The sequence below is a fragment of the Protopterus annectens genome, chromosome 3.part0 (assembly GCF_019279795.1).
Source record: "Protopterus annectens isolate FY-2018-M chromosome 3.part0, PAN1.0, whole genome shotgun sequence".
Taxonomy (NCBI): domain Eukaryota; kingdom Metazoa; phylum Chordata; order Ceratodontiformes; family Protopteridae; genus Protopterus; species Protopterus annectens.
This window is the reverse complement of record NC_056731.1, coordinates 862,613,943-862,641,880: the sequence shown is the minus strand read 5'-3', so window position 1 is coordinate 862,641,880 and position 27,938 is coordinate 862,613,943. Positions and strand designations below refer to the sequence as shown.

The 27,938-nt window shown below is 42.4% G+C and overlaps 1 protein-coding gene across 2 annotated transcripts in view; it reads left to right on the top strand.

Moving 5' to 3' along the window:
- The window catches only part of GMPR (guanosine monophosphate reductase), a 1,135,646-nt gene that overhangs the window by 441,232 nt on the left and 666,476 nt on the right, over positions 1–27,938 (top strand). For both annotated transcript variants that reach the window (XM_044065201.1, XM_044065200.1), the window contains exon 3: positions 11,200–11,283. In XM_044065201.1, the coding sequence (XP_043921136.1) occupies positions 11,200–11,283 (84 nt within the window). The remainder of the gene's footprint in view (positions 1–11,199; positions 11,284–27,938) is intronic.

Genomic DNA, 27,938 nt, shown 5'->3' with positions numbered 1-27,938 from the left:
GAACTGCAAATTAAAGTCCGAGTATGACACAGGAACATCATCCCCCACACTAATGAAAATGTGCAGTGGCATATACTGTGTATTGCTGCTATGCCTCAGTCATCCTCTCAGAAGTAGCAGCAGCAGTGTTTCAAGGCATTTTTTGAAGGCCCATGTTTATTGCACCTATGCAGGTGGTATGTGAGAAACTGATCAATAATTTTATGTGGGCTGTCTACTGATTCTTTCTTAATATCTTTTATTCTCTTATATATTATGCACTCTTTTTTCTGATATTACTAATGAAACCATGTTGCACTTTACCCCTGGAGCAACAGTGTCTCCTTAGTAGAATTTACAGGGTTTTCAAAGTTAGTCTGAGAAGATTAAATGGTATTGTACTAACTACAAACGTGAGAAATGTTAGGGAAAATATTCATCTGAACCACATGAATGAGCTGGTGCCCTATCCCCAGTTCATTTCACGGAGCACTGATTTTAATGACAGAAGAATTCTTTTAATATTTAAAGGTAATAGGTTTTATTAGTTGTTGTGACTGTTGACTGCATTTGGGTTATAGGTAAAGAATGACACTATATATGTTTGTCGGTGGAATACTCTGATGAAGGGATGGAGCAAATAATAACTGCTTTAATAAGAATGGACATTGCCTGAGCAGAATTTCTCCATTGTAGACTGTGGGAAGGTGTGTTTTGCCTTAGATTTTAAGTCTGTATCAGTCCTTGCAAAAAACCTAAGAAAGAATAAATTGTGTAGCGAGTAGGTTGAAACATTTTTGACATTTTTTCTCAGACATTTGGAAACCATAAATTAAAGCATGTTGTGTTAGAGGTGGGGGTAGCAGCCAGCTTATATTCCTGTTTGCTGGCTTTTTCTTACTAGTGATGTCAGAGTCTGGACATACAGTTTTGTTAGACTCATGGCTGGCCTTACCATGTGCCCCCATGCCCTTTAGTCGACTAATACGTTTCCAAGTGCCTTGATCCAGCAAAAATAACAAGGCACTTCACAAGGTTATACCTATCCCTTTATGCATAAAAGGTCACTTTAAAACAAAATAGATAAGTTTAGAATAAGAACTTCTCAACCAGTGGCCACTTTGATATTACATATAGGCTATAGTTTTAAAAATATTATGTTATGTTATCCTATTTCGCCTTCATTCTTACTGGTTGGGTGGTTCTGAACTGATCCTTGGTTCCGACTTGGCCGTATGTTAAAGCTCGAGGTCTTCCACTGGCTCGTGTGTGTATCCATATCCCATCATGTTGTAGTGAAGTTCCCCAGATCTCGTTTGCTGCTAAACAGATCGGAGGCTTCCATTTTGGCTCTGGCTAAGTGTTCTACTTTTTATTACCTTATTGTTAGAAAATAATTCTAATTTTACTTAGATATAGTTAGTTTTAGCTTTTTTCTGTCTTTCTTGTAGTTATTAGCAAGTTTGTTGCTGTTTATTACTTAAAGCCGTCGTTTTTACTCATTTGGCTTTGTTTTTTCCCTGTCCCGTTTTAAATTCTGTATCTGTTATTGATCAAAGATTGAAAGGCGTCAGCCCATTTAAGTTATTGGGCTGCCACAGCCTCTTTTAGTTAGAGGGCATCTTGTTGTTGTTGTGAATTTGTAATAGTTTCTCCTTCCTACTGTTAAAGAAGACCATTAGTCCGTTTAAGTTAGAGGACGTTCGCTGCCCATTTTACTTAGAGAGCATCTTATTGTTGTTTCTACTAATAGTTTTTTCTCTTTTACTGCTGGATTTCTGTTAAAAAAAAGGTTTTCTGTAATTATAGTGTGTTTGTGCTCTTTGTTTTAAGCATGTCTAAAGATCATAAAGAAACCAAGCTTTTGGGTTTTAAAAATGTACTAGATACAACCAGAAGATGTCTGTTACTGACTGTCATACCATTTGTGTTCACTGCTAGGGAGCAGTACATCTTCAAGAGTCTTGCTCAGTCTGTTACTCTTTTATCTCTAGAACGTTGTTAGAGCATAAAAATAAATTGATTGTGAGAGGTCTGTTGAAGTCCCCTTCCAAGAAGCTCTAGAGGAAGGTCAGGGTACTTCAGAATCAGTGAAATCTCCTTCATCCAAATCAAACAAGTCCACAAAAATATCTTCCTCTTCAGCACATTCAGAGCCGGCTAAACAGTTGAATAAAATTGCATCTTCGGCTAAAACTACTTCAGAACTGACAAAAACTGCTTCATCGGCTCCACCTTTATCGGTGCCAATGGAGTTTGAACTCATGAGCCAGTTCCCAGAATTGGAGCTGGTTACTTCTGTGTTGAGATCACCTATTTTACAATCAGTAAGATCTTCTACCCTTTGCTCTAAGTCCTCCTTTTGGACGATGATGTGGATAGGGTGGTGCGTAGGCTTCTGAAGACACCGGCGCTGGCTAAACTCCTCTTGGCTCCAACCCCCAGGGATTCGGACCCAGCCAAAACCATCCCACTGACTTCTATTCCTCCTCCAAGCCGACCCAGTCCTCAGATCCAGAATGCTTAGAACCAACTGATGTGGATCCATCGGTGCCGAGAACCGTCTTGGTCTCTTCAGAACTAACATCTGCTCCGACATCCTTGGTTCCATCCGAGGAGTCTAGGAGCCGACGCTGTCTGGTCAGGTCCGAGGAGGGTGGTCAGATCCGACCCTGCCTCTTGGGGCTTCGGTGTGGATGAGCTCAGCTCCTACATCGTCTTTGGACCTGACCACCTTGGTTGCAGGGATTTCTTCTGGCTCTTTGGAGCTGGAGGTATCTTTGGATCAGAGGAGGGGGGCTTTCAAACAGATGAAGAATGTGCTATCTCCTCAGACAACCCCACTCAAGGGATCCAACATTCTTCCCCCAAGGCACCGGCATCTGTCCCTGCACCCAGCAGAGACCCTAGGCCTCAGGGAACCCCTCTCTTCTGAAACCTCTCCAGAATACCCTTCTGAAGAGGTCCTTCAAAAGAGATTCTGCAAGAGGAAGCATTTGAACTCGCTTGTTGAGTGAGTCAGTCACCTCAGACACAGACCTTGCTGAGTTGGAGGGGTCCTCACTGTCGCCCTCAGAGGATGTCTCCTTCGTAGACATCCTAGAAATCCTTAAACAGAGAGACGATTGGAAGCCCAACCCTTCTGATGAGGAGTCTGTCTTCCTGAAGGCCTTTGGGTCTCATCCTTTAGCCACTTGGGTGTCTCTGCCTTTCAACGAACTTATGGAACTAGTTAGTCGAAAGACGTGGTAGTCTCCAGATGCAGTGGAGCCTGTCTCTAGGAGGCCAAATAAGTTTATCACAGCTCCCTTGGATAAAGACTTCTTGACCAAGGGTGTCCTTGTAGGTGCTATGCTGGTGGCAGCTGCCACTAAAAAAGAACTTTCTGAAACATTCTCTACTGTCCATACACTGAAGAAGGAGTCTCATACGATGGACAGATATGGGAAGTGCATGTTTACTTCAGCGACTTTTACACTTAGATCGCTGAACTATCTGATACATTTAACAAGGCTACAAAGAGATCTCCTAAAGGAACTAGGAGATACTCTACAAGGTTCAGTAACTGCAGGGGTGTCAGACAAGGTTTCCTCTCAGCTCTTCACCTTAAGTTCTGTGGTCAACTCCTCCACAAGGCTCATTTCTTATGCAGCAGATGGAGCAAGAAGAGCAGTGGGTTCAGGAATATCCCTAAGGAGACATTCCTGGATGCACTTAGGTGACTTTGCAGAACCTTTCAAATCTTCCTTTATTAATGCTCCATTCGACGGCTTGTCCTTGTTCAGGCAAAAAGTTAAGGAGATGCTAACCAGGTGTGAACAAGAAGGAAAGACTCTCTCTGCCATCGGAGTCCACTTTTCTGTACCTTCTAGATCTTATCCAAAAGATCAGAAGGGGAGAAGATGTTGTTCCATAAATTCCAGAAAGTTTTAAAGGACACACGTGGTGATTCTTCCCCCAGGGGCAGAGGGGGAAGTACAAATGGAAGACGCCGTCCTCGCGGCAGAGGGGGTCTGCAAAACCAGGGCGACAGAGATTCCTTCTATGGTCGACCTTTTCAGTGCTCCTGAAAGGAGGCCCATTTGTCCATCTCTGGAGGCAGTCAGGGGGACGCTTATCCTCATACCTAAAATCTTAGCTAGAAATAGCAAAAGACAAATGGGTGCAAAGGTTCATATACAGAGGATACTCCATACCATTTTCTCTTCCCGTCCCTAACATAAAGAAAACCCCGGATGTTCCACCCAGTCAGAGGGATCAAGCGGCTCTAGAAATTCAAAAGTTGCTGGACAAATGAGTCATCCAAAGAGTCCCCACAGACCAAATAGGATCCGGAACTTACTCAAGGTTCTTTTTAGTGCCAAAGAGAGCAGGGAACTGGAAATCAATTTTGGATCTCAGCAGATTAAACGAATCAGTAAAAAAGACCAAGTTCCAGATGGCAACACTGCAGTCCATTCTTCCCTTCTTGGGAAAAGACAATTGATGTGCTCCATAGACCTACAGGATGCGCACTACCACATAAAGATGGACAGGGCATCCAGGAGTCATCTGCTCTTCTGTCTGAGAGACAGCCATTACCAGTTTCAAGCTCTGCCCTTTGGTCTCACTACAGCCCCCAGAGTGTTTTCCAAGTGCATGGCAGTAGTCACAGCTCATCTGAGACATCTAGGATTCCAAGTGTTTCCCTATCTAGATGACTGGCTTCTAACTGCCACCACCAAGCACCTACTACTGGAATCAAGAGACACCACTCTATCTCTCAGCTCTCACCTGGGAATCACAATAAATTACGAAAAATTTGCCTTGTTGCCATCACAACATATCATGTTTATAGGATCAGATCTAGACACAATAAACATGAAGGCAAAACTTCCTACAGAAAGAGTCCTAGTTCTGAGACACCAAGTCTCCAACCTTCTCTCCAAAACAAACGTAGAGGCAAAAGCAGTCTTGAAAGTCTTGGGAACCATGGCAGCAGCAATAACTTTAGTTTCACTTGCACGCATGCACATGAGAATTCTACATTGGCTACTATTCACTCAGTGGTCGTTACAGGATCTACCCATGTCTCACCAAATTCAGATAATAGAGTCCTGCAAAAAGGACCTTCGCTGGTGGCTTCACTCCAGTCACATGCCATCAGGTCAGCAATTTCTTCCCACTCAACCGGTAGCCACAGTGACCACGGATCCCCAGGTAAGAAGCAAGACAAGTGTGAAACAAAAGAAAAAGACAAAGAGAGGGAAAAGTTGAAAGAGAGAGTTGAAGAAAAGAAAACTGGAAAAATCAAGAAAAAGATCCCTGGAGCCAGCTGATTTTCTGGGTCCAGATCCTAAGAGTTCTTGGAAGTTGTATCTGACTGTTCCGCAAGCCTAATCTCCCTCTTCATGACCTCGTTTTCTACTAGAACTAGTGAGTTCAAGACTATACTCTCCAGTACTGCAAGAGAGGAAGTATTCCAGGCGAGCTTCTGTGGCATCATTGAAGTCTGTCCAGTCATCTAAAAGTCTTACAGAAATGGACATCGATAGAATAATGAGAACGTTCATGAGAATTCAGTGGTAACTTGGGGTTCTTCTGGTGTTGTCCCCCTTGAGCACACAGAAAACGGGTCCAACAACCCCTCCCTTGTTATCTCTGCTGCTGGCCCACCATTTGGGTCCAGCTCTCATGGATTCAAGCTCCTCCGGTGTACTTTTGTTGGAGCTGACAGTCCAGATGACTTTGACACCAGCAGAATCCTTGGCTCTCTCTACTCTGATTCATTTGGATTGGGATGGTACTTGGAGCTGAAGCATTGACACCTGGGCTCAGGGAGGTGAGACAACTCCATAGTTTTTGAGGTTGTCTCTTCTTGGGGCTTTGCCTCTTGACAGCTTGAGTCCAAGGTTAGTCTCAGAGCCTAGGCCCATCAAGGTAAGGAAGTCTCCTCCTTCCTCGGTTGACAGGCTGGTTCCTTCGGCATCAATAGCAGCTTCAGTCTTCTAGGCCTTTGAAATGGTTTTAGCAAGACCAAAAGAAAAACATTATTTTCCTGCTTGGATCAGACCCAACCTCAGATACATGCTGCTTCTCCTTCAGCTCATTTTAATCAACAGAGACAGTCAGTACTAAGAGGCCCAAGGGTCACTCACTTTGTGAGTTCCATTCTGATTGGGACCCATCTGATGTCTCCCTGAGACAGAGCCACAGAAAACTGACATGAAAATGGAAGCGTTTGGACTCTTCACCAGAGTCAGTAACTCCTTGGATGAAGCAGACTTGGAGGAAAGTGAAGGCTTCCCCAGATCTTCCTTAGAAGATGTCACCTTTAGCAATATTCTCAAATTGATGAAACATTGAGGGGGTTGGACCACTGATGATCCTTCAACTGATGATCTGTATTCCATGAAGCCTTTGGTGCTGGCTTTTCTGTATCCTTGGAGGTACTGCCTGTTGATCCCCTTATAGGCCTTGTGGTTCAGCAGGCTTGGGAGGATCCTGATGTAGTGGAACCTATTGCATTAAAGCTGGATAGGATTTTAGTTGTCCCAAGGACAGGACGCATTGGAGCAAAGGTCCACCTGTAGATGCCATGGTCATAGTTGCAGCCACAGAAACAGGAACTAGCTGAAGGAAGTTCTTCTTCCATCCCCCATATTGGGAATCAAGGGCTTTGGAAAGGTTTGGGAAATGGAAATACTCTTCAGTGATGTTTGCGCTCAGAGCGCTGAACTGCTTAGCATAAGACACATTAACAGAGGGACTTGAACAAAGAACTCACCAAGTTTCTCTCAGGTAGTTTACCAGTAGATGTTAAAAAAAATGTAGACTCCCAATGGTCTGCCCTCCAATCTCTGTCGAATATGACCATGCATCTGTTCTCTTAAAGCAGCTGATGGCATAACTAGAGCAGCAGGCACTAGCATTACAATGCACTGGCATACCTGGACACCTTTGCGATTTTATGGAAAGCTTCAATATGTCCTTTGCCAATTCCCCCTTTGAAGGTTCTTTGCTGTTTTAAACCTAAAGTAAAAAATATGCTGACCAGGAGTGAGCAGGATGGTAAAAACCCTCTGTGCCATGGGAATCTATTTCTCTACTTCCAAAAGAGCTTTCCTAGAAATCAGAGGGGTGGCAAGAAAATATGGTTCTGGAAGTCACAAGGTTATAACCACAAAACTGCTGCAAATAGACCTCGCTGGGGCAGAGGAGGAAGTAGTTCCAATGGACCTCACCCCAGAGGCAGAGATGGACCAGTTTATTAGGGTTGCCACTGTCCCTGCACCAAGAAACTCTTCCAGCACTTCTGAAAGGTTGCCCAACTGCTGAACTCTCAGTTGGCGGGCTCTAATCCATACACCCTCAAGCTTGGAAAAACATTACAACAGATTCCTGGGTGTTATAGATAGAAACCAGAGACTACTCCATTCCTTTTTCTTACCCACCAAGAAAAAAGGGAAAGATTCCACCATGCCACCCAGTCAGTGGGAATCCACAGCAGCAGAGGTTACCAAGCTGCTATAAAAACTTTCATCCAACAAGTCCTTCAAGACCAGTTAGAATCCAGAGTCTATTCCAGGTTCTTTTTAGTACCCAAAAAGACAGGGGACCTTAGACTAGTTTTGGACCTGAGTCATCTCAATCAGTTTGTAAAACAGACACAATTTTGGATGGTCACACTTCAGTCCATACAGCCTCTTTTGAGGAAGGAAGATTGGATGTGCTCTGTGGATCTCCAAAATGCCTATTATATAAAGACAGAGCCACAATACAGGAGGTTTCTCCATCAATTCAAAGCACTTCCCTTCAGTCTTTCCCCAGCCCCCAGGGTGTTTTACAAAGATAACGGTAGTAGTAACTGTACATCACCATCTGTTAGGGAATCCAAGTTTTACCATATTTAGATGATTGGCTCCTCACTGCTTCATCCAAGGATCTACTGCTACTTCTACAGCATCAGGACCTTTTGCTCCACTTGCTACATAATTTGGGCATAACAGAGAATCACACCAAGAGCCATCTGACTCCAACACAACAGATGGAATTCATTGAATGTCACCTGAACATTTCTCTGCAAATAGCCAAGTTACCAGATTACAGGGTACTTTCACTGCATCTAGTTAACACCCAGCTCATTCGACATCCTTCTCTTCAAGCAAGACTTCTGCTTCATCAACTAGGTCTAATGGTTTTGACAGACACTCTCATGCCCCTAGCCAGGTTCCACATGAGAGTTCTTCAGTCGCCCCTTTCAGTCCAGTGGTCTCAAAACGTTCATCTTCTCCATTCCAGGATTCGTATCACTCAAGCATGCAAGAATCACATCTTTTGGTGGATTACTTCTCCATCAGTAACAGAAGGCTGACCATTTTGCCAAGCGCAGCCACTAGCCACAGTAACCAAGGATGCCTCTGTTCTTGGGGGCGTGCATTTCAAAGGGATGGTAGTCCAAGGTTCCTGGATACATTTAGAGGCCAATTTTCACATCAGTGTTTTGGAGATGAGGGCAGACCTCCTAGCATTGCAGGCTTTTCAGGACTTCCTCCCCAGAGATGTGATTTCTGTCCAGGCAGACAACATGACAGTGGTCTGGTATATCAACAAGGGGGAGGGGGGTTACCCGATCATGTCTTGTATGCTGAGGGATTATGATAGTGTGGTAGTGGGCGACATCTTCACATCATTTTCTGTTAGCCACATTCCAGGGATGTCCATTATACTATCAGACAAACTGAGCAGGTCGATTTTTACATCTCATGAGTGGTCTTTCAACCAAGCAGTGGCAACTCAGATCTTCAGCCGAAGGGGCCAACCTTACTGGGACCTTTTCGCATCCTACTTGAACAATAAGTGCAGAAGTTACTTTACCCTGATCCCTCCATGGGGACAATCACTGAAAGATGTTCTAGTCCACAGTTAGCCCCCAGGCCTCCTCTACACCTTTCCTCCAATACCCCTCATAACCAGATTTATTCAGAAAGCCAGAAGGTGTAAGATCAGAAAGATCCTCATTGCTCCCATTTGCCACTAGATAGTTTGGTTCCCCTTCCTGTGACTTCATCTGGTACATCCTCTCTGGATATCAGATCACTATCTAAATCTTCTAAGTCACCATCTGGAATGCCACTTCCAGAGGAAAAGTCCATGAGATTGGCCATGTGTTTCCTCTGGTTTTTACTATAGATAAAGATGCGAGGCTTTCTGGTTCAGTGGTCCACATTATCTCAGCTTCTCAAAAACAATATGCGAAGAAGATTTTCCAAAGTAAATGAAAAGTGTGTTCCATTTGGGCCTTTCTCAACACCTCTCCCTTCTGTTTTGGAGTTTTTGTCAGAACTTTTTCACGGTGGATCCAGTTTTTCCTATTAAGTACAAATGGTTGCTATTTCCAATTCTCTCTTTGGACAAAATGACACCTCCATAGCATTTCTGATAATTTCCAAAGCCTTCCTCAAGGGAACTTTTTTGCTGAGACTCCCAGTTATGGATCCCGTTCCCTTCTTGGGATATCACAATTTTGCTACAAGCCTTAACTCACCCCACCCCACCCCCTTGAACAAACAGCGTAATATTTATTTCTTGGAAGACAATTTTACTAATTACACTCACTTCAGTGAGACAAACTACAAGCCCTTTCTTGCAAGCCTCCCTATTTAGTTTTCTATAAAGACAGAATGGTGCTAAGAACTAGCATGTTCTTTCTCCCTAAGGGAACATCTGAAGCAAATCTGAATGAATCTATCTCCAAGATACACAAAGGACTATGTACTGCACATACTAGATGTTCATCAACAATTCAAGTTATATCTTCATAAGTCAAAGCACTACAAAAAGTCGGACCAGCTGTCTATAGCTTTCTCCAGGGCAAAACTGAGTAAAATAATTTCTAAAGGTACCCTATCAAGATGGTTGTCAGAGTGTATTTCTTTTGCTTATGCTAAAAGAAGTCTGTCTTTATCTACAAACCCAACACTCATTCTACAAAGACAGTAGCTACCTATAAAGCCTTTATGAATAGAATTCCAGTTGATGATATTGGTGCGGCAGTAAGTTGGTCCATGGTTCATATGTTTGTGCCTCATTATAAGCTGGATGTACAATGTAGATTGCGTTCATCCTTTGACTCTGCCATCCTCAGGATTGTCCTTCCTTGATACCACCCAGGTGATTGGTAACTTGGGGGTCTGTTCGAAATTTGAGTCATACGAAAATAGACATCGGATACAAAAGCTGTGCACTTACCATAACACTAGATCTGTGTTGTCTTCTTTTCATGCAGTTCAGCATACCGCTCTCCTTCCCCCTTCCAATATTCTCATTGACAGCTCCTGGTGACTGGACAGACCACGCAAGAGACCTTGTCTGTTAACAGCACTCCATGCAGTTTTTCTTTGTAACTTTATTATTTGTATTCTTTAGTATTATAATTCTGGATAGAATTTTTTAAATGATATATCTGGCAAATTCTATCTGAGGAACTAAAGTGTAGTGGAGGGAATTATATGTCGAGGAGGAGTCAGAGCCCTTGATTCAAAGTTTCAGAAAATGCTTTGAGGTCGGATCTGGTCAGATCTAACAACCCAAAGGTTGAAACAGATGAAAAGAAGGCAACAAAGATCTATAGTTATGGTAAATACATTAGTTTTGTTTCTTTAACATTGTGTTTTCTGCTTTTGGATTAAGCCTTAGTTGATAAAGAAGAGCAGGAAATTAGGAGAAATCTTTTTTTTACATTACTTTTGTTACTGCAACATGCATGTTATATTCATGTGTTGTATTGCTCACTTTTTCCTCACAAATTTTCTGTAGGTATAATGTTAATATTGACTGCTAGTTGCTGTACATTGGAAGCAATAGCTGTAATACAAAATCAGTCTGAGGTTAAGTCAACTATTTTAACACTATATTAAAAATTAGGTCTTATCTATTAAGTCACTTGTGCCATGCTGAAGCTCATCGAAATGCATAACATCACTAGAAAGTTTCCAAACGTTTTCACCAGAATAGTGCACCTTGTGCAAACTACCAAAATGGCTACAGCTTTGTGTACACTCAAGTTTTCTGACTGTATAATACAGTTGCCCATCCCTTGACATTTAAATATTTGACACTACACTGTTTTTGGCTACTGCTCAGTGCTGAAATAAACTGCCTTTTCTGTTAATTTATTATTTTGTGACAGTGGAAAAGGTGACAATGTGTTATAACAGAATTTTGTCTGTTTCCCTCCAGCATAATTTGTTCACTGTTATTCACAAACACTACACATTGGAGGAGTGGAAGAAATTTGCTGCTAATCATCCTGAATGCCTTGAGGTATGCAACATTTAAGTGTTTTATTTATAAGTAGCTCCTATCTAACTGCAGTTTTCGATGAGTAGCTGTCTGTAATATGTAACACTACACTGACATTTAACAGATGAATTCACTTTCATCAGACTGTGTGCACATATTCATAAACACCAACAGAAAAATGCAGAATCATTTTTTGTGTGTGTGAGCTCACAAGTGTTTACATATTTATATTATATTATGCTGTAAAGTGGTGGGGTATGATATTTAAATTATGCATGGTATGTGTGAGGGTCTTACAGTTCAAATCTGCAAAGCTAAAATGAAAATTGAAATGTTTTAATTCCCATGACGTGCATGCTGACACTCAAAACAATGACAGCAATTAACTGTTCGAAAGTCAAGCATTCAAAAAAAAAACAAATGGAAGCATAAACACTTTTTTTTTGCAGGGAGCAAGCCCTTCTACCTCCTGCTAAGTTATACATACATAAATATGTGTGTGTGTGTGTGTGTGTGTGTGTGTGTGTGTGTGTGTGTGTGTGTGTGTGTGTGTGTGTGTAGCTTTGTTTATATGCTTGTTGTTTGTTTGCTTGTTATTTCCCTGGAACGCTAATTCCACCTAATACGCAGCTTTTCAGCGCTTCTGTGGATCACTAGTGATATCTGCATTGCTTACTGTACTTATTTCCTTGTTTCACTTGAAAGAAAGTTACTGTTTGCTGTTTTTGCATTTAAGTTACCTGTAACACATTGCACTTAAGTTACCTGGCACTTGCTCACTAAAGCAATTATATAAGTCAGCACTAAAAATTAAAAGCACTACACCCTCACTCCCCACTGGCCCTGGTTTTCAATTATTAAGGAATTCCCAATATTATTCTAGCATGTCCAAAGGTCAGTTGTCAATCTCCTCTCCGGTCCAGCTGGTGAATATGGGAATTTTGAGGCAATGTTACAACTGCCTCATGTACACAGACAACCCTCTCCTCCTCCCAACAAATTCCAACACATGTGAGAGATGCAATCATATAGCCAAACTGGAGGCCAAGCTCTCTCAACTCAATACTGGCATAACCAGTCAGGAGGAGAAGGAAACCACACTCACTACAATTCCAGTCTCACATAGACCTACCACGACAGCAAACCAAACACATAATCACACAAAAACATACTCGGAGGCTCTAAATAAAGATCTGGCGAAGCAGCAGAGACCTCCAAAGCAGACACCCAAGCAGCCGCTACCCCAAAACAAAACACGTGCAACACATATCTCACAAAGCCAGTGTGCCAAACAGTCACAGCCCTTAAGACTAAACAACACACTTGATACACTTGTAATAGGTGACACTATCGTCAGGCACACTGACGTCCCGCTCACCAGGCTGAACAAGGAGAGGGTCACGGTGAGCAGCCTGTCGGGCGCTAGGATCCGCCACATAACACAAGCACTCAGGTCACTCCAAGGCAAGTACAAATATGACTCAGTCATTGTCCATGCTGGTGTGAATGACCTGAGACGTACCTCCCTGGACTACATGAAAAGAGACATAAAGGAGCTCTCTGAGCATGTAGCCCAGGCCGGTATGACCCTGACCTTGAGTAGCATCTTACCCTCACCAAGAATGATGCCACAATATGAAGACAAGATGATCAATTTCAACAATTGGCTTAAGTACTGGTGTCATTCAAAGGGGATCCAATACCTGTCAGCTTGGGATGATATGCTCGACAAGCCACGATGCTTCGCTAGGGACGGCTTGCACCTGTCAGCCTGGGCTTTCGGATATTGGCAAAGGCTCTTGCTACCCCATAGTGCCTTTTTAGGCAAGGCTCAAAAGACAAACCCACCTCCATAGGTAACACAAGGGATAAGAAACTAAGAGTAATGCTACTCAACGCCAGAAGTCTAAACCTCAAGATGCACGCACTCGAAACTCTCCTTAGCATGGAGAACATCGATATCTGTGTAGTAACAGAAACCTGGTTCAGGGCTCCCGAGAGCACCCCAGCACTACCAGGTTATACCTCATACCATGCTTTTCGGCCCAACACTTGGACCGAACCACAAAAGGAGAAGGAGTATCGATATTCATCAAAGATACCCACACCTCCAGGTTGGTGGCAAAGCACGAAGCATCAGAGACTATCCATGTGCAACTAACAGTGGGTAAAACTGCCTTCCAGTTTATAGCCTGCTACAGACCACCCTCCCAAACCCAGGAACCCCACTCGGCCTTCCTGAGAACACTGGAAAATATGAAGGTCTCTCCAAACACCATTATATTGGGCGACTTCAACTACCCAAACATAGACTGGAAGCATTACTCTAGCTCCAACACCCTAGCCCAAAGGTTCCTAGAATTTATAAACTCAAATGCTATGGAACAACTTGTTACCACTCCCACAAGAGGGAAAACATACTGGACCTGATCATCACCAACATGGGGACTCTATGCTCCAGACCAGAAGTGTATCCCTCACTGGTAAGATCAGACCATAAACTAATCTCACTGGATATTCACATCCCGACCCCACCTCCTGCCCAGAAAACCACAGTGAAAAACTTCTCTAAAGCAAATTTTACACTCCTCAAAACTGAGGTGGAATCCTTCAAAGCCCCGGCCTGTGGAAAATACGGCCCAGACCGCAGAATCCTTTATAAACGCATTCTATGAACACCTTCAGGAATGCATGGATCATGCGATCCCAAATAAAACCAAGACCCAATCCTCCAAAGGCAGACGTCCTGTCTGGTGGACCCCAGCCATAAACAAACTATACAATAGAAGGAGGAAGCTACTAAATGATAAAGCAAAATCCCAAGGGAAGGCATCACTGATCAGTATTAGCAAAAACTACGGGCACACATAAAATTGTCTAAGGCCAGCTTTGAGAGAAAAATTGCACAGGACACTAAGGATAATCACAAGGCTTTCTTTAGTTATGTTAGGAACCTGGGTGGTAATTCCCAGATATGCTCAGAATTAGTCCAAAATGACAAAAATACACCGAACCCACAGACATTGCCAACATCCTAGCTGACAGGTTCAGCGCAAACTTCTCCCTCTCCCCACCAAAAGGGCAAATATCTATCCCAGCAGAGTGCTGCCCCTGACATCTCAGATGCTCAGGTAAGAGCCGCCCTCTCCAAAGCAAAAACACAGCATCAATGGGACCAGATGGTGTCCCGGCTCGTCCTACATGAACTCAAAGAAGAGCTAAACCCAAACATAAAACTACTGTTCAATCTCAGCCTTACTACAGGATATGTGCCCAAAGAGTGGCGACAGCAACAGTGGTCCCTCTCCATAAAGGTGGTGCCTCAACGGATCCTGGAAACTATCGCCCCATAAGCCTGACTAGCTTGGTCTGCAAAGCTATGGAAAGGATCATCATGGACCTCATAAATAAAGATATTGGGGACCTACAAACACTGGATCCTACCCAGTTCGGCTTTGTTAAGGGCAGATCCTGCCTCTTAAACCTGGTTGATTTCTTTGAAACAGTCACCAAGGCCATTGACGAGGGAAGGTGATCCACACAGCCTACCTGGACCTCGCAAAGCCTTGATACAATACCCCACTCGGGCATTATAGATAAGCTCACCAGCTTAAATATAAACCCCTATGTCACTAGATGGATTGCAAACTGGCTCAAGGACAGAACCCACATGGTTAGAATTGCTGGAGCCATGTCAGACTCCAAACCAGTTACAAGTGGTGTCCCACAAGGCTCAGTCCTGGGACCTCTCTTGTTCGGTATATATTTCTCGGAGGTACAGGCCAACACGGAAGGACTGTGGCTGACCAAGTTCGCAGATGACTGCAAACTGGGCGCCATAATCGACTCTCCAGCCGACACAAGCATCCTCCAAAAGGGCCTCATAGAAACAGACAACTGGTGCCAGAGCCATGGCCTCAAGCTAAATGCCAAAAAGTGTATAGTCATCCCCTTTGGCAAAAACAAAGTGCCCACAAATTACCACATAGGTGGAAATCCATTAAGTACAGAAGAAGTAATTAGGGACCTGGGGACCCAAGTTGATAGTAATCTCTCATTTGACAACCACGTGGCCAAAGTGGTTAGAAAAACATTTTATATAGCCCACCTAATCATGAAGGGATTCACATCTAGATCAGGGGAGGTCATCGTGCCTCTTTACTCATCCCTCATCAGGCCCATAATTGAGTACAATGCCCCTTTTGGGATGTACCTTACCAGACACCTGCAGCAACTGGAAAGACCCCAAAAGTACCTCACCAAGAGGATCAAAGGGCTCAAACAGATGCCATATGCTGCCGGTTAAAGAAACTCCAGCTCTACTCAGTGGCATACCGCCTGTTCAGAGGCGATCTGTGCCTGATGTATAAAGCCATGTCCAACCCGGACTTAATGGACATGCTGCACCTCAGAAAATCCAAATCCCATCGAGCTACTCACTCGAGAGACTTGAACCTCAGCACTGAAATAAATAGGACATGCTGGAGGGACAGATTCATAACCCAGAGGCTCCCTTCACTCTGGAATAAAATCCCAGTCCAGGTTAGGCAGAGTCCCTCATTGACTCTCTTCAAGAGGAATCTTGATGAGTGGATGGGAGATCGTAGGTTTACCCCGGGTATCACTTCTGTGTCACTGTTAGACAGAGGCACAGTATACTAACCTCGAAAAAGGGCATAGCAAAATAAATTTAAAATGGGTGGCGAAAGCCAAACACATTCTGGCTAGGCTTATAAATGCCCTAGGGCAGATAGCCTAGTATGAACCTATGAACCTATGAACCTATATATATATATATATATATATATATATATATATATATATATATATATATATATTAAGATTACTGAAATCTCAGCAGACCAGCATTTAAATCACAGAATCCTAAACACCGACATTTCAAACACTCGACACCTCATAATGACACACAGAACACTAACACTTCAAAATCACAACTAACCTCACCATGTAAAAAAAAAAAAAAACATTCCAAATAAAACTACCTACTTCCCTTCACCCACGCCTGGCCCACCAACCAATAAACCTAGACCCTTAGCAGTTACCACTAAATACTCATGATGGTCTCCACAGCACCAACATGAATATTCATAACAAACATGAAAAAAAGCAAAAAAACCTTCACTACAAACCCTTACTTTTTAACGTTTTTGCAGGGAGGCTATGCCCCCCTGCACCCCCCATGGGGGGCTGCCCCCCCCAAACTCCTTGCTATTTAAAGATACTAGCTCCGTGATCAGCCTACAACATGCACAAGAGGGGATTTCCTGTTCTGCTCAGCTTGAACTGCTGGGCATTTGGATGTTGGTATTGTGAAGTTTCACTAATGTGAAACTTCGTGCTTTTCGGCTCAGTGATGTGAATGTTGGTCTACTGAGATTTTGGTAATCTCAAGTTATATTTATCTACATATATATTTTATGTGTATATATATATATATATATATATATATATATATATATATATATATATATATATATATATATGGGTCTACCTGATAACACCGACAAGCCAAAACACCGATAAAATAACCGACACGAAAAAACCGACAAAAAAAGAAAGTTCAAAAACATGAAACTTCACATGCCCGACAAACCAAAATCCCGACAATCAACAAAACAAATACCTTTCCCAAAAAACACACACAACACAAGCACACCAAAAACCTTACAAACCTACACTAAACCTTGCATACACAACTATCTATACACTAACCTTAACCCAAACCCTAACCCTAAGGTCCGTCACTATCGCAAACTTACCTTACCCGCACCGTAACCCTCTTAATCCGCCCCTAACCCTCAAGGCCGTCACTATCGCACACTTACTTTACCCGCACCCAAACCCTAACTCACTTAACTCGCTCCTAAACCTAAAGTCTGTCACTATCACACACTTACCTGACCCGCACCCTACCCTAACGTCTGTCACAATCACACACTTACCTTACCCACATCCTGACCGTAATGTCTGTCCCTATCGCACACTTACCTTAACATGTCGGTGTTCTCAGTGTCAGGATTCTCAACTGTCGGTCTTCTCCATTGTCGATCTTCCGGTGTCGGTGTTCTCGTCATCGGCGTTGTGCACATTCAGCGTTTTCAGGTAGACATATATATATATCTATATATATAGATATATCTATATATATAGATATATATATATATATATATATATATATATATATATATATATATATATATATATATATAGGTCTACTTCATATGATCGAACGTTCATTTGATAGAAACTCATTTGACTGAGACCATAACACCGAAATTTCAAAACACTGAAAACCCATTTGACTGTATGATATACACACACACACACACACACACACACACACACACACACACACACACACACACACACACACAAACACACCAGCTTTGAGATCACACACAGTGGGTAATAGCAAATTTCCAATCCCTTCTGTACCCCAGTCTTGAACTTGAAAAGGATGGCAATTTGGGATCTTTCCCTTATTGATTGCTTTTCCTGTTCTTTATTTGTTGAAACAGTTGAACTCTTGAACATATGAAAGACACCCATATATATTCAAACATAGACTGTTATAGTAAGTTTACTTACACAGGTGTACTTTTGTTCATAAAGTTACCAACTTTTGAAGTTGCCAGAATAGTTACTGGTTTCCTTAGCATGATGTTGAACTGTGGCAAGTTATTTTTGCAGGCTCAGTGTTGGTTGGCGGTGGCAGAGCTTTTGTGTAAGGATGTACTAGTTTCACTAAGTCTTAATGGTTGTTGTTTAGTAGCTGCACTAGCAACTGCAATGTTTTCTACCATTTTTTTCCAGGTGCTCTTCAGTGGTAATGGCAGACTTCACCAATGCTTAATGTGTTTCTTCCATTTTAGAACTGGGCACAGTTAATAAAGTCAGTTATTCTGTTATCTATTTACTGTAATAATCAAACAACCCCAAACTGTAAGATTTTTAACTATAATAATCTTGGAATCGGGCTCTTTGATTTCATAATTTTATCCCCTTATTAAATCATAGACCTTTTTCCCAGCATACTGTAAGTTCATTAAGTTCACAAAAGTGCAAAGAATGGTATACTTAACAATGCCTGGCCTTCCTAAACCATCTTTATCTCTTGGTGTTGTTACTACTCACCATGGTATTTTTGGTGACCCCCCCCCCACACACACACACTCCACAAAAAATTAATTATTAGTTTCTTAACTTATGAAATTCATTATATCTGAGGGGGAAACCAAAAAAAATTCTGTAATGGGAATAAAATAATAGGTAACACCTTCATCTTTATTATATTAATTATTTCTAATAATAAACAATGTATTTTATATATATATATATATATATATATATATATATATATAAAATACTCCAGCACATTTTCCACTTTCCCTAAATACAAAGCACAAGTTTTCTGTAACATCTTATCAAATTCTGCACAATTATAAATACATAGAAATGTAGCTACTGCCATTAAACGAGTTTTGGAATTTTTATCTTTGTCTCTTTTATTTTGACATTGTTTGCATCTTTCTGATTCTTCATAATTTATTGCATATTCAATTAAATAACGTCCTCCCCTTATACATTCCATGATAAATTTTCCGTCTTTACTAAAATCTGCTGACACAATCATTAAATTATCTGCATATGTCAATAGTGCAATTTCTTTCCCATTTATAGTTGAATATGTTATTATCTCCTGTTATTTATATAATAATGGATTAAATGCTAACATGAAAAGAGTTGTCAGTAGGAGACATCTTTGTCTCACACCTGTTGTTAATTCAAACTTAGGCACATTTTATTATTTAATCTGATAATTTCTGTCTGTGCATAAAGATTTTGAATCACACTAATCAAGGATGTTGGCACTTCATAATATTCTAAAATTAATATAATCAAAGGCTTTGGTCTCATTAAACTTGATTAACTCTAAATAGCCAAAATCACAAGATAAACTAGCTGCTTGCCATATTATAATGCTTGAAGTAGTTTACTGGCCTCTACCATAGTCCAGTTAGGACAAAAAAATGAACTGCATAAGGTGAAGGCATTTATGTATGTATGTGACCAGTTTTATATTTATTATGTAGGCTATAACCTTATAATCCATATTGAGCAATTACATGGGTATATAATACTCTGGCTATAAACCATCTTTTCAGTATTTGTTAAACAAAACTATTTCTGAAAAATTCATGGGCTGTGGTTTTCTTCAATTTGGAATATTCATTACATTTGCCAGTTATATAAATATGGAACTAAATTATCTATAAAAACTGGTAAAATTCTGCTACGTAACCATGTAATTGTGAAGTTTTATTTGGCTTTAACTTTTTGATAGCTTGTTTAATGTCACATACCATTAGTTTTGGTTGTAAAGTTTACAATTTTATTTTGGGGTCATCCTTAGCCACTTATCTATCACATTATAATCTTTAATCTATTTACAGTTATATATTCTCTTAAAATGTTTATTGATTATAAATCCAGTTTGATGCTTGTCTACTGTCATACTGCCATCTACATCTTGTATTTGCAAGATTTTTTTTATGTCACAACATTAGGAAGCTAGTATTTGACCTATTTGATCTAATTGAATAAAATTATCATTAAAATAAATTTTAATACATTTACTTTGTTCTACTTTATTATATAATTTATTAGAAATCCCTAATTTACCTTTGAAAAGCAGGAGATATTTCTCATGGTTAACAGTTATCAGTTGATTTAATATTCTAATTTGCTGATCTAGCTCTTTTAAGATTTTTTTCCCTATTCATATTTATATTCTATACTTGTTTATGCTAAAAGAAACAATCTCACTATTATTATTATCAAGCCAAAAATGTGTTGTTTCAGTTTTAATAAATCTCATAAAATCCTGTGATTTAAACCATTTAGAAAGAATTTTTCTTGTATAACAAACTTTCCCCATTTCTGTATGATTGAGGATCATTGCTATTAAGCAGTGATCTGTCCATAAAACGCATTCTGGGTCTCAAAATTCAGAAGTTAGAAAAACATAATATGATATAAAAACAATATCTAATCTTGAACCCACCTTGACTACATTTGCAATATTTGTGTACATCTTTTGCTAGGAATTTTACCCTTCAGCCAGTATCACAGACTTTTTCTTTCTGTAAAAAATCTAATAACAAAGTATCATGCTTTGTACGATACGACTGTGCTTGGTTTAATAAGGAATGATCATAGTTCTGATGTAATACTGCATTCCAATCCCCTGCTGTTATCACACATTTCCCATGTGTTGCAACCCTTCTGAGATATTATCTAAAAAGTCTTGATAATCAACAAAAGGTCCATATGCAGACCCTAAAGTTAGCTTTCTCAAAATTGTAACTAAGGAAATGAGATTACTCTTCCCTTCAATCGTATATACATTTTCACTTGGTATACTTATGAATGTTTAGTAATTATTATTACACCTGCTGTTTTTGAAGTGTCAGAATTATTAATAATTTATTTTACCCAATAAAATTTGACAATCATCTATCTGTTCACATTAAATATCTGTCTAATGTGATTCTTGTAACAAAAATATTTTCTGGTCTACTTTTACTAACGTCTACCACTCTTCACAATTTTGAAACTTATGTACACCATTAACATTTTTGTTACTATACTAAGTGATGTTATTAAGTAGATAAGAGAAAAAACACATTACATACCTCAGTTTGACTAGAACTCCTAAATGTAAAGGATAAAATCCAATGCCACCTCACCTGTGACACAGAAAGAAAAATATGTGGTTGAAAACAAAACAATAGAAAGTTCATATGCTGTCCATTAGGGGTAACATGCAGGAATCATCTGGCTGCACATCAGACCTCACAATATTCCCGAAGCAGCTAGTTCTGTCTTAGTTTTCAAAACTGTATCATAGAAATGCCTTTCCACAATATTTTAACTTGGCTGGATATATATGACGGTGGACTTAATGTTCTTCCACAGCACTTTCTCCAACTCAGTAAAAGAGTTCCTTTTCATTGCTACATCCTGTGAGAAATCCACGAATATAGATAGTTTTGCTCTATTTACTTTTAGTGTCTTCTTTATTGCTGCTGCCTTTGTGTTTCAAGAATTTTACTAATATTGATCTAGGTTTGGAAGAATTTGCAAGAAAGGGCACTCAGCACACTCTATCAAGCCCAGAATTTTGAATTGTTAGGTCCAAAACATTACTGAAAGTCTCATTCAGAATTTGTTCCAACAATTTACATTTGTTGCAGCCCTCTGGAACACCAATAACTCTAAAATTCTTACACCTAGATTGCATTTCATTATCCAGTAATTGTGACTTTAGAATAGAGCTTGTCTTCTCCTGTGACACCATTTTGTCTTGTATAGTTCTAATATTTTTTGCTAAATTATCCTGCTATTTGTGGAGCTTATTTATGAATTGCTACACTAAAGCCATTGAATTTTACTGCTAATTCTAAGTTGGATAACTTTTATAATGTTAAGTTGTCAATCTCGCCTTCATTCTTGCTGGATGGGTTCGGAGCCGATCCTCGGCTCCAACTCGGCCAATACTAAAGCTCGAGAGCTAATTCCACTGGCTCGAGGCTCCCCTATATCCCACAATGCTAGGCGGTAACTACTCAGATCTCGTTTGCCGCTATAGCTGACGAGGTGCTTTTCTACCGGCTCAGACAGGTTAGTTAGAATTTTTACATATTAGGTATTTCTTAACCCCTCTTTGTCTCACACCATAACCTTTTAGTTTATTTAAATAGATAGATTAATCGACCCCTGTTTTTTTCGGGTCTTTATTCCCTTCCTTTCTTCCCTTATCTTATAGGCCTTCGACCCCTCCCTTCCCCCAGTCCTTTAGTGTGACTGATTTAGTTGTTTTTTAGTTTAGTTAAGGGCTTGTGTGTTTGTGTGTATTTTTGTGGCTTGTTAGCCTTAATAATTTAATTTTAATAATTCTTTCAGTAGAGGGTGTGTCTGCAGTGTGTTTGTGTTGTTGTCAGGCACTTCTTTACTATGTCAAAAGACTCTAAGGTCTCAGGCTTCAAGAAGTGTGACTCGTGCTGTCAGAAAATGTCTCTGACAGACGGTCACACTTCTTGTGTGTATTGCCTGGGACCTTTGCACCTGCAGGACTCTTGTGCTGTTTGTCATGGTTTTAGCCCTAGAGTCCTGCAGGAGCGCAAGAACAAATTAATCTTGCGGGGCTTATTAAAGCCTGAAGGCCCCCCGACTCAGTCTGTGTCGGGGAAGCCTTCTAAAACTTCCAAACAGTCGGCTCCAGTTTCAGAGTCGACTGCTGGAAAGATTGAGTCGGCTTCGACATCGGCTCCGGCTGGAGCCGATGTTTCCAAGCCTCCTACTGTTACCTCTGCTCCGGCTGGAGCTGAGGCTGATAAAACTCCATTGGCTCCGATACTCTTATCGGAGCCACAGTCTAGGAAGAGGTCCAGACCCCCTCTATCGGCTCCGTGCATTCGGCGCCAGGATCCCCTCTCCTTTCTGAACGGAGCCATAAAACACATTCCTCAAGGTCTTCCAGGTTATCTGACCACGATTTGCAAAGGGTAGTGAGTAGACTTCTCAAGTCCGAGGCACTGGCCCAAATGCTGCATAGCCCGACTTACCAGTCAGTGGCTATTTCCGTTCCCCAATACATTCTTCCTCCGAGTTTGGGTCTTTGAGTTTGGAGCCAGGGCTTGTCGGAGCCATAACTGTCGGTGCGTCGGATCCGATACCTTCCCTTTCGGCTCCGTCATCTGCTCCGATCTCCTCCTTGGAGGGATCTCGGCACCGAGCTTCCTTCGTCGGCTCCGAGGGGGCGAGTGGCATCGGATCCTAGTCCGACCCCACTCTCCCTCTCGGGGCTTCGGCGCTGGTGAGTTCGGCTCTGACATCGGCTTCGGAGCCGTCCCTGTCGGTGCCGGGGGAGGTCCTTGTCTCTTCGGAGCGGGGGCCTCTGGCCTTGCCTGACAGGGGTGCCTTTGAGGTCATGCGGAGCGTGCTAGAACCAGGTTCTGCCCCACAGTCGGCTCCTTCAGCCCCCCCATCTACAGTGCCTGCGGTGATTTCTACTCACCCCCTTGTCTTAGACCGCAGAGAGCCAACTCCTCAAGTTTCCCCATTGGGAATTTCCTCCTCTTCCGAGGCCTCTCCTGACCTGCTAGGAGATCCCCCAAGGAAGAGGCAGTGCAAGAGGAAGCACATTGGCTCCCCTGAGTCTATCACCTCTGACACTGACTTAGAGGAATCCGAAGGTTCCCCTTGTTCCCCCTCTGAGGATGTCTCCTTTGCTGACATCCTCGAGATCCTGAAACAGAGGGGGAACTGGCCAGCCCTTAACCCTTCGGAGGATGAGTCAGTGTATCTTGAGGCGTTTGGCTCTCGCCCTTCTACCTCCTGGGTGTCCTCTCCCTTTGACCCCCTTATGGAAGTGGTGGCAAGGAAGGCTTGGACGGCTCCTGATTCAGTGGAACCCACCCCGAGGAGACCATCTAAATTTATTACTGCCCCTAGAGATAAAGATTTTTTATCCAAAGGTGTCCCTGTTGATGCCATGGTGGTGGCTGCGGCCACTAAGAAAGAGTTAGCTGATCCTTCGGTTCCTGTCCATCCTCCTAATAAGGAATCTAGGACCATGGACAGGTACGGCAAGCGGATGTTCTCATCAGCGACCTTTTCAATGCGTTCGCTGAATTACTTATGCCACTTCACTCGTCTCCAGAGAGATTTACTCAAGGATATGGGTGAACTGATAAAGGATCCTACAGCTGAGGGGTTCAAAGACACAATGAACTCCCAGTTGGCAACCCTGAATTCCATAGTTAACTCCTCCATGCGGCTGGTCTCATATGCTGCAGATGGGGTGAGTAGAGCCGCAGGCACAGGTGTTGTCTTACGACGTCACGCCTGGATGCGGCTATGTAACTTTGTGGACCCTTTCAAGGCGTCCTTCACCATTTCTCCCTTTGATGGATCATCCTTGTTTGGTCCACAGGTGAAGGATACATTGACCAGGTGCGAGGTAGAAGGTAAGACTCTCTCTGCCATAGGAGTCCGTTTTTCTACCCCTTCTAGACCCTATCCCAAAGTTCAGAGGGGAGGAAAGATGTGGTTCCGCAAACAATCCCAGGGAGTCTCATCTGACGCACAAGGCCGATTCCCCTCTAGAGGCAGAGGGGGGAATAATAATAGATGCCGCCCTAGAGGCAGAGGAGGTCCGCAAAACCAGGGTAGCAGAGAAATGTTCTCTGACAAACCCTTTCAGCATCCCTGAGGGGCTGCCCGGCTGTCCACCTTCGGAGGCAGTCGGGGGAAGGTTATCCCTGTACCCCAAAGCCTGGCTTTCCCTTACTCAAGACAAATGGGTACAGTCGATCATATCTGAGGGTTACAAAATTCCCTTTGTTCACATCCCATCCCAACCCAAAAGATCCCTTCCAGACGTTCCACCCGGTCTAAGGGAACAAGCAGCATTAGAATTTTCAAAGCTGCTATCAAAAAGAGCTATCCAATCAGTCCCAGCAGACCAGCAAGGATCCGGAATCTACTCCAAATTCTTTGTGGTACCAAAAAAAACAGGGGACTGGAGACCCATACTGGATCTCAGCTACTTAAACAAGTATGTCAAGAAAACTAAATTCCGGATGGTCACGCTACAGTCCATTCCACCTTTTTTGGGTCAGGACAATTGGATGTGCTCGATAGATCTTCAGGACGCGTACTACCACATCAAGATGAACAGATGCTCCAGGAGATATCTCCGCTTCAGGCTGGGAGCCAGTCACTACCAGTTCAGGGCCCTGCCCTTTGGTCTCACTACAGCCCCCCGTGTGTTTACCAAATGCATGGCAGTGGTCGCGGCTCACTTGAGACGTCAAGGATTCCAGGTGTTTCCATATTTAGACTACTGGCTCCTTACCGCCACCACCAGACATCAGCTTCTTCTTTCCAGGGACTTCACCATCCAATCTTGCCAAGCTCTAGGCATTTCGATAAATTTCAAAAAATCTGCCTTGTCGCCTTGTCAATCTATTACCTTTATAGGCGCCACCTTAGACACACTCAATCTTTCAGCCAGACTCACAGAGCAGAGAGTGTCAGACATTCGGAACCAAGTTTCCCTTCTCTTACAATGCAACAAAGTCAAAGCCAGACTAGTTTTGAAGGTGTTAGGACTCATGGCAGCAGCTATTCCCCTTCTCCCCTTAGCTCGCTTTCACATGAGGATTCTCCAATGGATGCTGTTTACTCAATGGTCCTTTCAACAGCTCCCGATGTCCCATACCATATTGATAACTCAATCATGCAAGAATCAACTGTCTTGGTGGATCACATCACCTCAACTTCTCCGAGGAAGACCCTTCACTCCCCCCCCCCTAGTCGCCACGTTGACAACAGATGCCTCCCTGATCGGGTGGGGGGGGCATTATCAGGGCAAGACAGTCCAAGACACGTGGCAACCTTTCGAGTGCCACTTGCACATAAACGTCTTAGAGATGAGAGCAGTGCTTTTAGCGTTGCAGGCCCTTCACGACTCTCTTCCCACTGGGACTATTGCAATTCAAACAGACAACATGTCCGTAGTGTGGTACATCAACAAACAAGGCAGAACCAGATCATACCCTTTATGTCGAGAGGCACTCAGACTTTGGCAATGGGCGATCTCTTCTCAGCGTTTTCTGATAGCAATGCACATTCCCGGGAAATCCAACGTTATTGCAGACAAATTGAGCAGAGCAATTCTCATGCCTCACGAGTGGTCTCTAAAGAAATCAGTTCTAGAAGAAGTATTCCTAAGATGGGGCCAGCCTTGCTGCGATCTTTTTGCTACTCCCCAAAACATCAAGTGTCACGACTTCTTCACTCTCTTCCCGTTACCAGGCCATCCCAACAGAGACGCTCTAGTCCACGATTGGCCCCGGAGACTTCTATATGCCTTTCCCCCCTTTCCTCTGATATCTCAACTAATTCAGAAAGTCATCGCCTTGAGAGTGACAATGATCCTCATTGCCCCTTACTGGCCTCGACAGATATGGTTTCCCTTTCTTCATCGTTACCTTTTGGAGCAGCCTTGGCATCTGGACCCAGTACCAGATCTGATAACCCACCAATCGGGTCAGCTGCACCATTCTCTGCCTTCTCTAAACCTCACAGCGTGGTTTCTCCGATTCCAACCTTAGCCAGGTTTCCCTCAATATCTCGCTCGGTCCGAGATATCTTAATAGCCTCTCATAAATCTTCTACCCGGAAGATTTATAGTAGCAAATGGAAACGCTTCTCTTTTTGGGCAACTTCAAAAAACATAGATCCCTTTGCTGCACCTATCCAGTCTATTCTAGACTTTCTAGCAGAACTCTTTCATTTAGGATCTTCTGCATCTACCATTAGAGTTCAATTGGCTGCCATATCAAATTTTGATGTTGGTGTTTCAGAGTCTAGCATCATGGCTCACAAACTCTGTAAAGCCTTTTTAAGGGGCGTATTTCTTCTCAAACCTCCAATCAAAGAACCCCCGCCTCAATGGGATTTGAACTTGGTTCTGGCATCCTTAATTCTTCCCCTTGAACCGGCTTCATGTTCTCTGAAGTTGCTTTCTTGGAAGACACTTTTTCTGGTAGCTATAACTTCAGCGAGAAGGGTATCTGAACTCCATGCTCTGTGCAGTCGTCCTCCTTACTTAGTTTTTCACAAAGATAGGGTATCCCTCTGTACTAATCCATCCTTTTTGCCTAAAGTTGCCTCTCAAACAAACCTAAACCAAATTATTGATCTCCCTGTTTTTTTCCCTAACTATTCAAACAGGTCGGAACAAAAGCTACATTTTTTGGATGTTCATTGCCAACTTAGATATTACCTAGACAGCACTAAACAATTCAGGAAATCTAATCAATTGTTTCTGTCATATGCGGAAGGGAAATTGGGCCTTCCAGTTATGAAAGTATCCCTCTGTAGATGGCTCACCTCTACAATTACCTTCATCTATGAGATCAGACATCAAAAACTACCCTCAAGACCTAGAGCTCATTCAACTAGGGCATTAGCTACATCTGTAGCTTTCCAGGATAGGCTGCCAATAGATTCCATTTGTGCAGCAGCCACCTGGGCTTCTCCTCATACATTCATTTCACATTACAAATTGGACATGGTTTCCAGAAACCGTGCCAATTTTGGTTCCACTGTTCTCAAGAGTCTGTTCCGATAGGCCACCCGGGATAAGGTGCTAGGGACGCGGTCCCATCCAGCAAGAATGAAGGCGGGATTGACAACTTAACATTAAGAAGTTATGTACCTACCATAACGTTCCATGTTAGTTGTCTTCTTCTCGCCTTCTTTCTTGCGTCCCATCCTCCTTCCCCCAAGCCTGGACAGACCGACAGGAATTTAGTTTGTGTTCTTCCTCTGGAAGTCTTCATGCCCACACGTTCTTCCACCTCTTTTATCCTTTCTGAGGTCTGCGATACCTTTTCACAGATTGTTTTGAGGTGGGTTTCCCTACTCCATTCTATGGAGACTAGGGTTGCTTGGTATAGCTATCAAACGAGATCTGAGTAGTTACCGCCTAGCATTGTGGGATATAGGGGAGCTTCGAGCCGGTGGAATTAGCTCTCGAGCTTTAGTATTGGCCGAGTCAGAGCCGAGGATCGGCTCAGAAC